The sequence below is a fragment of the Ixodes scapularis genome, unplaced genomic scaffold (assembly GCF_016920785.2).
Source record: "Ixodes scapularis isolate PalLabHiFi unplaced genomic scaffold, ASM1692078v2 PGA_scaffold11__112_contigs__length_91849675, whole genome shotgun sequence".
Taxonomy (NCBI): Eukaryota; Metazoa; Arthropoda; class Arachnida; order Ixodida; family Ixodidae; genus Ixodes; species Ixodes scapularis.
Genome location: NW_024609837.1, coordinates 60232707 through 60249005, shown reverse-complemented (window position 1 = coordinate 60249005; position 16299 = coordinate 60232707). Strand labels below are relative to the sequence as shown.

Here is a 16299-nt window from a genome sequence, read left to right as displayed (position 1 = left end):
GCTCCCCTGGGCACGCTGACCTTGGACGCTCCATGTTAACGGTGCGGTGATGGACACGCAGCACTATGGGGTGAGCGGTTGTGGAAACTGACGAGCGCAGCAGCCAATGGGAGCCCCGTCGACGCGTGCCAGCCAATGGAACTGAAGGCGAAATCCATCAGCTTTACTTTGCTCCTTTGGGATTAGGGAAACTAGATACCGTTTTCATGCTTCAAACTGATGACGTCAGCTCCCTCCATGGGATAGTTAATGCTTTTGCATTAAAAATGTTGCACAGATTACAAAGAGTACATGCACACATCATTTTCATTATGGCGACGTACCGCAGGCTGGACGACACTATGGCAGCACGCAACGGACCTTCTTTGCGATGAGGGGCCGCTACTTTGAAAGTGTAGTTAGTAGTAACGGCCAATCAAACTTCAAGTGCAGATTATCAAGCGGAAGAGATGTAAGTGCCAAACAATCGCACAATGAACAGTTCACGCAAGTTCTTTGTCGTTGTCGTCTGCTTCAAAAGCCAAAAAAGCGGAGGAAAAAAAATAAAAGCTTTATTCGGTGTAGCCACGTGACTTCAGGCCATGAGCTTCTGTGCTCGTATCTCGGTTTAGAGCAGTTGAGTTTTTTTACTTTATTAAAAATATATGTGACTCTGCAGCAAAATAATGAATGGCAAAATGAGAATGTTACGGCGTGTCTTTCGAACGCTGTGCCTCAGCTTGCACCCCGCGTCTTCCACCATGCTTCGGCAGTGCTTGTGCGCTCGAGGTGCACGCAAAGTCGAAGTGTCGTCGAAGGTGGGAAGCCCGCGCTGGAAGCAGGATGACCGAAGCCCCTTCTTGCCATCCTCATCTTGTCAGCGACTAAAGCCGAATGCATCGCACGCTCTCGTCACCGCTTAACACACCGGCACACTGGCGCTGTTTGTCGGGTGGCCAATGAACACTTTTGACTTGTGCGTTACCGCGTATAAATGCAATCGATCACATTTAAATTCAAATGTGCGAACAGGTCTTTGCCATCGGTACACTCAACAAAAAAGCGCATGTTTTTTTTTTAACAGGTCGCTGAGTGAATACCAGCGGCGGCAGGCGGCGCAGAGCGGCGAGGAACCCCGGGAGACCATCCCATCCCTGCCGAGCACGTACAGTGTGCACGATTTCCACAGCTTCGGGCTCCAGGGGTCGGGAGTGGCTGCGGGCCTCCACTTTCATCTGGCGGCTAGCATAAACGCCGAGACAGGTACGCCGTGGTCGTGTTATCGCGTATTTCCGGTTTCCTTCGTGAGATGTGCCGAGCGTGTACACAGTCAAAGTGTTCTCTTAGGCTGGCTTGGTAACGGAGTTTGAACCCTAGAATCGCTGGCGGGATGAGAGCAGTGGGACGTCTCCTTCGGTTGTCTGGCCTTTAGCGTGCATTCACTTCCTTCTGTTCCCCCTCTCATGCTGGAGGCGAGACAATGGGAAACCCTTCCTGGTGTTCTCATCTCGTCGATGACTATAGGCAGCATTAGTTAAGCTCCTGTAGGGTGGCTGTCACCGTTTGGGGACTGTGGCAGTGAGAAGTCGGTGTACTAGTTAACTTTCAGCATTACATCTTTTTTTTTTTTTTTTTTTTAGGTGCACTTTACAAAATTTGTACACAAAAATTAAATGCTTGATCACGAAAAAATACCCAGTAACAAGAAATGGACGGAAAACACAATGCACATTGTTCTTGTTACCACTGTACTATTTTAATCCGATATAGATTATTGGTGTGCTCGCTTTGTGGATGATAAGTGTTTGTTTTGACGTTGCCCGTGTGGTAGGCCACACTTTGGTCCACCGAGACGCTCTGGTGGTGTGTTAGACAAAATAATCGCTCCAGGGGTGTGTTGCATTGAAGGGTTTGATTAAAAAGCAGCCAGGAAGTGCACGTTGCTCGACGCTTGTTTTCCTTCTGTCCTTTATGTCATTTGACATCGTTAACTCTGGTTTCTATTACTCTCTGTTCAACAATCGCTGTTGAAAAGAGAGCAATCCAGCTCCTTTCAATACAAACTCTTTTTAAAACAATTTAAATGCATTTTCTTGCACTCTTCCTGCTTGATTTCTTGTGCTTTTGCTTCGATGTTTTGAGCAGACGTCTAGGCCTGCCTTTCTGTCTCTCATTCACCATCTTTCTACCAAAATCAGTACTCCTGTCCTTTTCCTGACTTTTTCTACTTTACAAGAGGCTAACGTTTCTTTGATGCAATAAAAAAAAAGGGGTGGCTTGGCCCTGAGCTCTGAGCATGCGAAGCACAAGCTCGTGCTGCACAACCCGGGGACTCAAAGCTCAATCACTGTTCCTGTCCATTTCGATCCAGATGAGCAGCGTTCCAGTGTGAGGTCCTGTACCGCTACTGCATGATGCATGTTAAAGACCCCAGGTTAGCGGTTGTACTGCCCTGACTAAATTTTTCATCCATACCAGAGACAGGACACCTACTGGAGCTGCCTAACTTCCCACTGTTAAAACATGCACACAACACATTTTTTTTTCTTTTTAATAGACAAACTAACATGTCGATGACTTAGCCTAACTGGCATGGCATTGCTGGAAAGAATAATAGTGCCAAAAGACAACAGTCTGTTGTCTCTCGGCACTGCTATCCTTTTCGGTCGAACCAACTCTTGCTCGTCTTACCTCACCCTTCTCTTTTTGCTGCTACCGCCGCACGGTTGCAGACATTCCACTAGTTCCAAGCCTCAGTGCAGCTGCGTCGAGCAACGGCCATGAGCCCAACTTCGTCCTTCACTGGCTGAACAACAAGGAGATGTCGTTCAGCAGCGCCACCGAACAGCTCATTCAGGAGCTGAGCCTCAAGGCCATCCAGGCCCGCAGGGAGCACCATAGACAGCAGCTGGCCGCTCAACTGAAGGCCGCCCACGATGCTGCTGAGGAAGAGAGAGAGCTCGCCGGGGAAGGGGACATGGACGACGCTGAAGATGCCGAAGGTGGAGGTGGGCTTTGTTTTCGTTTACCGGTGACCTAGAGGGTATGAGTTGAAAAATTGGCTCTTCCTCTGGCATTTCCCAAGGTGTTTTAAAGGCACAGCATTCATAGGGCCTCTTTTAGACACTGATCTTTTTGCGGACGCAGGGAGGAGGTCACTGAAAGGCACATTTTGAGTGGCACGACAAGAGCATTTAGAGTGTCACATCACGGTGTCATGCCACAGTGCCACGCGATGTCACTGTGTCGGACAACATGGTGTCATGTGATGTGACGTCACAATGATGTCATGTCATGGTGTCATGTGACGTGGTGCCACGATACCACGTCACAATGTCGCCTGACGTCGTGCGGCCACGTGACGTGACTCCATAGTGTTACGTTGTCGCCTGACATCACGGAGCACCTTTGGGATGATGTCGCAGGTAGTGACACTGACATCGTTGAGGCTACATCTGCGGACATGAAAACTTTTGGAGCTGGCCTTGCATATTGCCGCGAGCGCAGCTGTCCAAGCAGGCAGTGCGCTCGTGGCCTAACGGTTATCGCGCTCTCCTTCCATGCAGAAAGCCAGGGTTCGATTCCTGGCCGCGGGTACGCATTTTTGTTGTCTCTAATGTGATGTTCTGGTAAATTCGAGAACCGTGTTGCTAAGTCGAGGTTAGAATGTTCTAAGCATCGAACCTTCTACGCCGACCATTCCAGAAGCCCACGCGTGTACATAACGAGCTTCGCGTGGCGAGCCAAAGTCGTCTCGCCCCTGCGCTCGATCCTGCAGTTTCGCCGACATCGACGCCCACGACGCTCTGCTGTTTTCTTCTGTTTCCTTTTTGTTTTGGGCACAAGTTCGCCCCATTAAACGTTAGGTTTCTTCAAAAATCTTCGCCTCATCAATTGTCATTCGTTACAATATATGCTCTGCATTTACCATGCTGAAGACACGAGTAAGGAAAAGCTGATAGCATTGGGGCATGTCTTTTATATCTCGCATGTGTGCACGTCACATATCACCACCATATATGATCCTTTAATCAATCTTTTTTTTTTTTCGTGCCCCAGAACAACCTTGTGGTTTTGATGTTTTAGTACAAGAGTGAAAATGTAAGAGATTCAATTTTTATATTTTCACAGACGGTAGAAAATGAAAAAGATCAAACTTGTCACAGGAAAGTCATAAATGAATCGCACAAAGCTATAGTCACACTGGAAAAAGTTTACGCTTATTAGAAAATTAAAGACAAAAACAATTCATAAAGAAATTTTTCCTAACACAAACTTTCACAAGAAAAGAAAATGGTCTATGTCATCATCAATAGTATTACACATAGAGTTCACAAGCTAGTTTATGGTTGAAGGAGACATAGACGAAGGTCAATGGGAAAGTGCGTAAAACTGTTCTAGTTTTGTTTGAACATGACTCTACCTGTATGGCATGGTCAGTTTACTTTTGAACATTAAAGCTATAAATGGAGTCTCAAACCTCTGAGACACTTTCATTCCACAAGTCTACGTTCAGTGTTATCTCCCTTCATCCACTTATCAGTTCATGCTGAAAGCTCTCGTTGACTGCCGAATAGAAACCTAATGTAAGCTGGGATAGTTAAAATTAGGTAATGAAAGATGTCACATTCTACTGATCCAGATTTATCTGAAATAACTATTTTATTGTCTCTGGAGTAAGAGTTGATAGCTTGAAATTAAAAAAACAAAACAAAACAAGGGACGGTTTTAGGATATTTGCTTAATGAGCAACCATCTGCTTGCAGTGTCGAAAGCAAGCTGGCAAGGGAGGTCAGGCCTGAAGTCGCTGCGTCTTGCAAATGCTGCGGCACCGACCGAAGAAACAGTTCAGGCGTCAGCAGCCGCTAAAGCCTTCTCGCCGGCATCGTCGTCTGCTTCCTTGGCCACTGAAGCATCTGCCAAGAATGCTGAGGTATGTATGCCAAACTTGGGATGTATTGGATGTCGTCTGCAATTACCGTCGCCTATGGACAGCTCAACACGACCTTGCCAAGGTTTTGTCATCTGTCTTGGACAGTATTTTTATGTTTTAATTGTTTATAGTGAGTACAGTGCAATCCACTCATAACGATACCATATATAACAATTTACCGCTTATAACAATCAGTTCCTAGTCCAGATACAGTCGAACCCGGATATATCGAGTTCAAAGGGTATCAAAAAATAGTTCGATATATTGATATAATTTGATATACAAAAACATGTTAACTTAAGCTCCAGTTGAAATTTCCGCACGTCTCTGCTAATACCGAAGGCCGCGACAAACGGGACCTTGCCAAATAGAGCCTCTAAGAGCCGCTAAATACAGTAGCTTAGTTGGGTAAGGTCACAAACACCGCCGCCTCCGCCTTTAGGCGACGGTGTTTGCGATCTTCTACACACAACGCCGGGAACAAAACACAAAACAAAGTTAAAAAAAAAAAAAATCGGAAAAAGTTGCATAAAAAAGAACTGTGATCTATAGAATGAAGTTAAGCAAGCAACAAAAAAGAAACCTCGCTAAATTCAGGCAGCAAAAAAAAAAAAAGGCAAAAAAAAAAAACAAAAAAACTGGCAAAGTCAAAATGGCAAAAGAAAAAGGTAAACAAAGACAAGGAGTTCAAAGTGCGATTGCTCAACCGTTGTTGTCGACACACTCAACTTCACGAAAACTTTCTTTTTTTTTTTGCTTATTTTATTGGCCGAGGCTACATCCACGCGCGGGGACGTAGCCAAGTCGGGAGGAGATAAGGCTCCATCCACGCAAAAGGTCACGTGACTTATAAAATAAGGAGATAATTTGTTTTTATGTACATATTACGCTTTCTTATAAGTAAATATAGGATATAAAAATAAAGAGGTTATATTTCATTGTTGTTTTAAGGTTAATATGTCACGTGACCTAACAAAAATGGTTTACTGTTTTCTAAGACTAATAGCAAATATAATGCATCATGAAAATAGTAGTACCAATTGAGACGTTGCCTCGTCTTTTTCTACCTTCTGGTGTGTCCACTTTTCTGCCCCAGTCTCAGGTTTACAATCATGTTCAATATATATCTTTATATTTATGTTGTCCAGGAGTCACACACACGTGTGGGCGGCGTGCGTGCCATCCGTGCGTGCGGGCGGTGCGGGTACGGCCTCCAGGGCCTTCGCCCATGTGCGCATCGCTGCTGAGGCGAGGCGGAGAGGCTTTGTCGTGTTTGTGGTTGACTTGGTTCGAAGCCTTTTAATGTGAGCTTATGTGTATCGAAGGGGACAAGTACGTGCCCGCCGCTTCGTACGTTCTTGACTTGCGCGCACGCTTGCAATCACACAAAGATTGTGAGGAAAGGGAAAACATGCACTAGTCCCATTAATAACAAACATACTGAGAGCATTCAATCGAGAAAACTGGGTAAAAGATTCCAGAAACAGTTCATTCCATGACAAATAAGACAGTAGCCGATGCACAGATGCCACTCGTCCACGAGATCACCGATGAACACGAAACCCTGCTTGCGGCAGAACTCCTGCAGGAGCCAGTTCACGTCTCTGTGCCGATCATTCAACGCCTGGATCTCGGCAATCTGACTACGCTGACACTCCATCGAAGAGAACCTGTTCCCCCGCCTCGGAAGGACGGAAGAAAAGGCGATCTGCATCGTCGATTGCGTTCCAAGATCTGAGCGGCCAGCCGACGATATTTGTCAACGTACGCGCTGGCACAAACGCTGGTGTTGTTTGTGCCAAAATCGAGCAGGGCGTTAGACACCTTGGAAAACAAAGCCTCGATCTTAATGCCACTAAACGCCCGCACTTCGACAGCCACCCGGTCATTCGATGGGAAATACTAGGACAAGTATTTCGCCATCGAACCCCCGGCAACCAAAACTTGAAGCAAATCAGAAGCGCGACCGTGCTAATACTCAAACGGCCAAACTCCTTGTCCGAGAAAACAGAAAGAAAATAAAAACGCTTCAGAGAAAGTCAACACCGCTTGCGGAAGACCAGGCAGGCACAGTAGACAGCAGTATGGTGTACACCATAACAGCAGTCCGCGCACGGCAAAATCGCAAGGTGCAATGGCCGTCAAGCAAATGGAAAAACATTGGGGAGCTAGACCGGAAGTTGATCGTAGTGCGCCGGAAGTGACGTATTGCGTGGATGGAGCCTTATCTCCTCCCGACGTGGCTACGTCCCCGCGCGTGGATGTAGACACTCCCTATTTTATTTTGGGGTCAAGGAGTCGCGCAGCGACATCAGTGTTCGGGGAAAGAGAGCACGCTATTGTTCGAACAGTGGGCACTCTTTGCCATCCCAACGCATGCGCATGCATGCCCTTCCCCTTGCTTTTGCCATCTTCCACTTTTTTCTTTTTTTACAATTCTCTTTTTGCTGCGTATCTCCGTCCGTGTGCGTATGCTGGCTTGGCAGTTTGCCAGCCCCTCAACGCGAGCTATGTACCCGCCGCCTGCACAATCCGACCGCAAAAGAAGTGACCGGTGCCCGTGCGAGCGGCCATGCTTGCTTCTCTAGTTCGCTATATCGAGTGTCCCCGCCATGGGAGGCCATGGGAGTTTGATACGAAAAAACAACGCTCCTATAGTACTATTACATGTGATTTTCAAGGGGATGTTAGGACTGTTCGACATAAACAAGAATTCAAAGTACTCGGGTGTGATATAACCGGCTTGACTGTACAATGGTAGTCGGCTATAACTATTGAATTTTCGGGTTTTCTTATTATCGTTATAAGTGGACTGCACTGTACGTCATGCTGAAAATTTTGTGCAGTGATGTGGTGTGCACCAGTAAAGTCAGCACTATATTTGAGATTTTGCATCTATGGAGAACCAATGTTAAGGCACTACCGTATATTGCCGTGCATAAGTAGACCTTTTCAGAAATAAATAGGTAAAAAAAAAATATCTAAAAAAAAAGTATCAGCAAAAAAAAACAAAAAAAAAAAAAACCAATATGGGTTAGAATTTGGGGGCGTTTATGCCTATATTCGAAGTCTACCTTTACGCAACAATATACATCTTCTTTACCCTGCATCTTCTTCCTGTGCCCTTTTCTGTATCATGTCATTACAGTGGAATTCTTCACAAACTGGTTTTAGTGTAACTTTTCATTAACTTTTTTCATACCACTTTTCTTTACCATGACAATGAATGCTTCCTTGTTCGTAAGACTTGTCTGAAACTCGGAAATTCGCTATCTATAATGAACGCTTTTTTGGATTGTTCCTAGAAATGTCTTTTGTGGCAAGGGCGATGGGAAGAATCATGCAATAATCCCTCGTCATAATGAAGTCAATGGGACGGCAAAAAAATTCTATACAAGCAGTAATTCGATAAAAGCGATAGGGCCAAAGAAACAGCGCAAGGTGCTTTGAGAATGGACAGGAACACCGCGGAACACTCCTACCGTGTATTGAATAAAACAGGCGTTGGTTATGAAGATCTTGCGACAGCTTTACCGAGTAAAAAAATAATTAAGTGGAGTCTGCTGATAATTTCATCTGGGCGTCAGTTCTCCTCGAGGTACTCCAGGCATCGCAAGAACACTGTCACCTCCGTTACACTTTACTTTGTTTCGAAGCAGCCGTAGGATGTTTCACGTCTCCGCAGTGGTCTCTGTTTCCCGAGGCGCCTCTCCGGCGCCGCTTCGTGTTTACCCTGGACGCACACAAGGTCTATGATAACAGCATTCGTGGCAGGAGCAACAGCGGGAATGTCTGCATCGACAAGCGTGAATGAATCAGTTATTCTGGGAATCAAGTGTCGGCTCGGCAAGCATGCTAGCAAGAGATAATCAGACGTGCGCAAAGTAGTTGGCGATGTTTCAACTTCGGGTTGCGGGTGCGCTTTCTTTTGCATGAGAAACTTCTCGATCCCGTCCAGTAAGCCTTGCTTGTTTTGCAAAATGGCGGACAGTGTCGAACAGCCGATGCCGGAATGTCGAATTCTTTGGCAATTTTGGACTTGGGACGGCCACTTTTCTCAACCTCGCAGATCGAAGCGGCTTTCGGTAAACACTCCCAATCTCCCATACGATGCACATCACATGTGCGTGTGCATTGACTCCGAGATCTCGAAGCGTGCGGCATGTAGTACGTAGTACGGTAGTATGCCGCAGGCCGTACAGGCGCGCGCGTCGGGGTCTCCCGAAGGGATGACCTCCGGGCTCCATGGGCTTCGTTGCTCCCTTGACCCTATTCCGAAAGGAGTCTGGCAGCGTCGGCCATGAGCGCGTGAGTCGCGTCAAAACGTGGACATTGCTCCCGCTGCTCCCTGACCGCGTCGATGCATCGGCATCGGAAGCAGCACTCTGCAAGCTCTCTCCTCCGTCACCCGTTCGCACCTTTTTCTTGTTTGCCATTTTCCCCTTTTGCCATTTACCTTGGTGAAGAAGGGGGACGCAATGCAAAGGTTTCTGTGCACCTCTGTGTAGGCATGCAGACTTTCGGCACCAGGGCCTTCGTAATAAGCGTGGTCGACCGCCGATACAGTTCGAATAATCCGGTTCAAAATGCATGCTTTTCGGTCGAGACCACGTCGAACTTTGATGAAAGTGATAATTAAAAAAAAGCTATTTTATTATAACGAGGGATTACTGCACTTTTGGTTTCTAGGCTAGGTGGCGCACGCTGCTGTCTGTTATAAAAGGTACAGCCGTTAGCACCTATCCATCCATCCACGATAATGGCGCGTCCATAGCAAAATTCTTGAACTCTATAATAAACACCAAATCTAGACGGTCTCAGTTCCAAATCGAACGAGACGCAAGAAATGAAAAAAAAAAAGTTAGGGTGCAGGCGAGCTGGTGTAAGTTTACCATTTTTTAGACCCCCTGAGACTGGGTGGAAGAAACACGACGACGACGTTGAGACGTCGTTGTGTTTCTTCCACCCAGTCTCAGGCGATCTAAAAAACGCAAGAAACCTTGATGTTTTTTTATCTGCAACGTCCGCAAGAGTCTTTATGTTAGAGAATAAAAGTTTTTGATTTGGAACCCATGAACTTGCAGCGGCTCTTAGGCAGACTTTTTGTCCTTGTAGGTTTCGTCAGTTCTTCCAGCTCTTCCTCATAGAGATTTAAACATAATTTCTGTGAACCTGCTGTTAGATTTTTTTTGTTTAGCAAATAGCAAGAGATTTGGAATGTTTTTGGTAAGTTTGTAGAAAATTTATAGGTTTTTCTTAAACGTTTCTTGGAAGGCGCTACAATGTTCCTGAATAAGAACCAAATACTCTTGACCTAGAAGGCCTCTAAGTCGAAAAACTAACATGGAAGGTAAACTGTGGCTTATCTCTTATCCAAAAGTAAAATCTGTTGTGTGAACATTTAGGCAGCGGGACGTCAATCTACTTTGGGGAGCGTCTGGCGTGTCCATGGTAGATGACCAAATTGACTGGTGCACCACATCTTCTAACCTGGCACATTTAGTGTGCATGATGCAGTGGGGATTGCACGAGTGCACATCAATATGATGCTCGTCTGAATGAGGCTCGTCTCATTTCTGCCGATTTTGTTTCCCCCTCTTCTTGTTTCTCTGGAGCAGTCTCTGGGTGACGCTCTTGATCGAAAGATTGAGTCCCTACTTCGAGAGTGGCATCAGAGTCCGGACCTGCTGTTCAGCATTCACCCTGTCGACGGAAGTTTCCTCGTCTGGTTTGTACCGATTAGTACTTTTAAGGCAAAAGCCTTGCGTGTCCCATTGCTCAAAAAAGCAGTGTTGTTGTGCCCGAAAGATGGCCATAGATATATGTCATCAAGGACGCGCCGTTCAATCGTATGCTCAAGGACAACACCGTCCTTGGCATCGTCCTAGGCGTCGTCCTCTAGGCATTGTCCTTGAAGTCATCGCAGAGGTTGTACTAGACGTCGTCCTAGACGTCGTTCTCGAAGTTGTCCCAGACGTCCTAAAGGTCGTCCTGGACAGCGTCCTTGAGGTCGTCCGAGAGGTCATCATTGGTGCCCTAGATGCTGTCCTTGATGCCATCCCCGATGTCATCCTAGAGGTCGTCCTAGGCGCTGTACTTGGCGTCTATCTATAGGACGTTGTCCTTGACATCCTACATGTCATTTTAAACTATAAGTGTAGAAACATTACTCGAAAACGTTTCTCCCGTGAAACTATGATGCTTTCGCCTTCCTACACGTAAGGAGTCTTAAGTGTCCTCCTGTAATTTTTTGTTACCGCTTACCTGCTGCTGTAGTTTCGTAGAATTGTCACTTCTGTTCATCAAGCTCGCTTTCGTATTGAGCTTGTATGTGTGATCATCCCCGAGTGAAAGTTCTCGCCAAACCAGTCAATTGCACGCTTTTCAACGCTTCATGAAGAAATACCGCTCACCTCACGCGAGGATGTGCAGAGGGAGCGATCACATGACCCAAGATCCATGGTTGACTGGTCCAACGAGAAATCAGCTTCTACTGTCCTGTCGGCTTAGCGATGAATGGAGCACAGTGGGTGCTGGAACATGCCGGCCATATTTGTCAGCCGAGAAACGCATTGACTTTTATCTCTTTTTTTTACACAGGATTTGTTTTAGGGGCGAAGCTCCTTAGGGTCTAGCCTTGTCCGTTGTTCGTGCTCACATCGATTGCCATCCCATCTGTCTTCTTAAAAAAGAAAAAATGTTTGCACAGTCGACAGGATTCGAATCTGTGCGGGGAGACCCCAATGGATTCTAGTCCATCGCCTTAACCATTCGGCCACGACTGCAGGACGAGTAGGGGGCTCTGAGATGTGGTTGTAACTCAAGAGTTTGGGATGTCATGGATGAAACGTTGCATGTAGCCGCTCAACGTCTATACAGGAGAGGGCGCTGCGGTCAAATGCGTATATAATCGCGTTAAACTTTGCATGCATTGCCTCACCGTTTATAGACGAGAGGGCGCTGCGGTCAAATGCTCAAATGCGTATATAACCACGTTCCATAAAATCAGTATCATCAGCACCACCAGAGCTTCGCCCCAATCAACATCATTCACCACGTGGAGATGCGGTCATTTTTGGTCTAAATTTAGATTTGGTGTAAAGTTATACACCACTTCACGTTTTCCCGCCAAATTCAGGGGGAAACGCTACCTGCTAAATTTTGCTGAGCTTAGTGTGACTCCGCCCCGAGCTATAGAAAGCTCACGAAAAAACACTCGGCGCAGCTCAAAACAGGGTGCAACTTCTGCCTCTTCCAACTTTATCCATGGAACTAAAGGCCCGTTCACTTGCTTGTGACCTTTTGGAACCTCTTAATATCTCTTACAACGAGAGGACACACTGGTGCCATCTATTGGGTGGCAGTGTAAACTTGTCGGTCCAGCATATTTTCTATTCCTCTCGTGCATCATCCTTTCTTTCTTGGCTCGAGAAACTTTTGTCAAAGTTCTAAACGACCATTTCTCACATTTGACCTCGGAAATCCTTCAAAACCTTCGCTCTTGTGAAGTGCAGTTCCAGGTTCACCGCATAGATGGCGCCAGCGTGCCAGTGTGTTTTCTTGTCCTAAGAAATTTTAAGAGATTTCAACAGGCCTCGTCTTTCTTGGTCGTACTCGGTTGCAAGTGTGTGAACGGGCCTTAAGAGTTCTTTGTGTTTCTAAAATTTAAAAACTGCACTTTGAACTTTGTGTTGGAACAACCGAACAGAAAGAAAACAGTCTTGATTTTAAGTTCGCAGCTCTTCTGGCTGTGTTTAAAATCCTGCAGCATGCCGAAACTGTGCTGTTTGAACCGCGATGCTTGGTACGACAAACAATTGTTTTGTTCATTGCTTTAATAATAGTACCAGACCCTATTGAGGCCATAATAGGAGAGGCATAACATAACATCATAATCCCAGGTAGTACAGCTTTTTGGGCCGAAATTTGCTTTTATTCTGGAAATTTAGAGCCTTAAAAGGCCAAAAGGGGCCAAGTTAGAGGCAAACGACTTATTTTGGCCAGGGTAGGAGAATCTCGGTCCTAATTTGCCAAACAAGTGCCAAAGTTAGGCTTTACTGCTGTTGTTTGGCTGTCATCTGGCATCTTTGGGCCTAAATCACCTACCAATAGGTTTCACTGCTGCTTCTTTGGTTCAAGTGGGGCACTTTGGCAGCTATGTGGTAAGCCCACGAAAAGCCAATAAAATTACAAAGAAAAGTACTACACCGGCACTAACTGAGTTCTCAGAGCTAAATCATATTACCGCAATATCCCAAGTCATCGCCCACCCCACTTTTTGGGCAAATACCAATTTCCAAAAAAATACCCAGTGACCGCCCACCCCTACAAATACCCCAACGCAGACATCGCGATCCGTTAACATTCATCTTAACCAAATGACGCGGCCGCGGACCTTATGGTTGGAGGACGTTTGTGACAGAGCAAAACGAAGGAGGGAAAGACACTTCACTTTGTTTGCGCATTTCCTCCCTGATTTCCACGACCCTGAGGTTGGAGTACATGAGAGCGCGACGAAAACGATGGAGATAACAGCATGAAACTTTTTTTTGCTTATAAAAAAGTTTTGTTCGGACAAAACAAGGAATCGGAAAGGTAACACAAGCAGTAACCTATTCGGGGATATGAAGGTCACCGAACGCCCCACATCCTGGAACATAACTGCGGAGTGTAAGGTCAAAGATGTAAGGCCAGAGTCAGCCTCCACCGAAATAAGGTCACCGCGAATACCCATCCACTCTCCTAGAACGTCGCGACGGCGACTGGTAAGGTTGTGCAATGTTCGAGACGGAGCCAACGGGTAAATAAAGACTCGCTGGAATGCTGCACACAGACGTTTGCAAAGCGTCCTAGTTCGAGCTCCGCGTTCGTGGTGTCGTCCATGCCACGCAGCAACGCCGCCTCAGCCCACGTTGATAGCTTGCCGTGCACAGACGCAAATATGTGTGCTCCAACCAAGAAAGTTGCACAAGAGCCTGCCTCTTGTAATTGACAGGGCGCCCAAATTGGCCCGACGTCGAAGTGTTTGCCAACGTGATTGCTGGCTTTCCCGCTTCCCCAGCATCACTCTTCGTCGCTTTCACCTGCCCGCTCGCTCGCTCGTTGTTCCTGGTTGGTTTTTCTAGTTCCTTGTTGGCTCTCTGTCACGCTTTCACGGAACAATGTTCGCACTGCCTGCTGATTTGCAGTCGTCATCGTGCGTATGCAAGCAACAGACTTCACATTAGTTAAATATTTTTTCACGAGAATTTCTTGTATAAAACAATGAAACTAATTTGAGTTCTGAGTTTAATGTATTTCTTGTGCAGCTGCGCTAGATATTTACAAAAGAATGGGCGTTTCTTTTTAGTTTTTTTGAAACTTTTTCTGGTTACCCACCAAGACATAGTGCGCCCCAAGTTTTTATGAATTTCAGGCAGCAGGGAAGGGAGGGGGGGCAAGGCAAGGATTTGGGATATTACGGTAGGCCCAAGTCAGGTCCTTAGGATTGCCAAGCTTGTGCCAAGTTAGGCATTTCTCTGGCATGTCACCTCAGGTATGGCCCACAGCCAAAATGGTCATGGACCTAATGGTCCTCCAGTAACCTATGGCATGCACTTACTCTAATAAGAATTGTCGCTCGATGGATTGATTTTTCGTTGCCGCAGGCTGGTTGACTGGCTGGACGAGTGCAGCCCAGGGTCGTTTCGCCAAGCTTTGGTGAGCTTCTCGTCGCGGATTCCGAGCGCCATCCCCCTGGGGGATGCGGCCTCCCTCTCCCACCACCTGGCCCTGTACCTGCCCACGGCGGGTCTGGACTTGCGCACTGTCCTCCAGGGCCTGGGAAGCTGGACACAGCTGCCGGTGCCGGCCGTGCAGCTGCCGCCGGTGCGTCATCTACTCGCCTCGGTGTTCTTCCTTCCCTCTCAGGGAATGCTTTTCTACAGCGAAGTTGTTATGCAGTAGGATCTGTGAAAAAATGCATCCGCGGATGTTGACAGAAAACTCCCCATTGGTCGTGGCATAAATAAGAAGAGGGGGCAACCAGCGTGAGTCAGCCTTTCTTGGCATTATTAGATAGGTCCAGTTCCCTTGTTATCATCTCTAGGCATTGACCTCGAGGTTGTCCTAGAAGTCGTTTTTGAGGTCGTCCTAGAAGTCATCCTTGAGGTCTTCCTAGACGTTGTCCTCGAGGTCATCCTAGAAGTCGTCCTCAAGGTCGTTTTAGAAGTCATCCTTGAGCTCGTCCGAGAGGTTGTCCTAGGTGTCCTCCTCGAGGTCATCCTAGACGTCGTTTTGGGGTCATCCTAGAAGTTGTCCTTGAGGTTGTCCGAGGCGTCATCCTTGAGGTTGGCCTAGAAGTCGTCCTTGAGGTCGTCTGCTTTTCGCAGAGCACCTGTGCACTGCGAGGAAGGAATGCCCGTGGAGCTCACGGACTGCGCGGGTATTGCTTCCCCGCAATACACAGGTGCTCGGTGAGAAGCACATTCAACGGGGCTAACCTGCCACGATTTTGCAAAAGTTATGGTAGGCAGCAATCTCTTGACAGTCCGCGTTTATCATTCTTGTGTTTTTTGTCAAATTTGAAGTAGAAGAAAGAATGTTTGCATATATAGCAAACAAATTTTTAAATTTGTTGTTTACATGCCACAGTTCACGTATGGTTAAAATTAAGTGAGCTTAGAAGTGGAGAAGTGGAAGATTGGGAACAATCTTCACAAGTTCATCTGAATTTTGGTTTCAGCATAATGCACGGCAGTGAGAAGCCTGTAAGAAACAATTCGACATTCTATTTGATAATATTCAGCCAAAGCCACCGTTCGCTTTGAATTCGCTTCAAACTCAAAGTCTTCTATATGCATATGCCTAACAAGTTATAGATTAACACCCAACTTAAGAAAAAATGCCGTAATACGACCTTCATCCAAATTTAAATACGTAAATACAATAGAAGAACAGGCATGAAGAAAATGATTCCTCAGCCACTGGCCCTTTTGGAATGTGGTAGTGCTACACGAGGAACCCCACATTTCCAGACGAAACAGTCGGACATAAGAGAAAAAAATACTTTGTTTCAAAGTTTCTTTTGAAAGTTATTTAGCACTCCTGTCTCTAGTGTGTAATGGCCGCTGATGGTCATCTTCTCTTGCCTTCAGGGGGACCAAGGCGGCGAGGAGGCCGAGGAGGCGGGCCCCAAGCCCTTCTGCTGCCTTGCTGCACCCTCGCCCAGCGTGTGCATGCTCTCCAAGCACCACAACGGGTCGCTCAACCTCTGGCACCTCACCTTCAGCGAGGAGTCGCGCTTCACCCACGTGAGTCTGGTGTTCCTACTTATAATCGAACGAACCTTTGTGCTCGGTACTTACGGGCAGCACGGGCTTCGTGTGCTTTTGGATTTCGTGGAGCTG

General features: G+C 46.7%; 1 protein-coding gene across 1 annotated transcript in view; it reads left to right on the top strand.

Moving 5' to 3' along the window:
• LOC8036137 (dmX-like protein 2) overlaps positions 1-16299 on the top strand; it is a 131716-nt gene that overhangs the window by 13479 nt on the left and 101938 nt on the right. The window contains exons 9-14 of the mRNA XM_029983147.4: positions 1064-1242; positions 2712-2987; positions 4746-4912; positions 10531-10640; positions 14560-14779; positions 16048-16203. Of these exons, the coding sequence (XP_029839007.3) occupies positions 1064-1242; positions 2712-2987; positions 4746-4912; positions 10531-10640; positions 14560-14779; positions 16048-16203 (1108 nt within the window). The remainder of the gene's footprint in view (positions 1-1063; positions 1243-2711; positions 2988-4745; positions 4913-10530; positions 10641-14559; positions 14780-16047; positions 16204-16299) is intronic.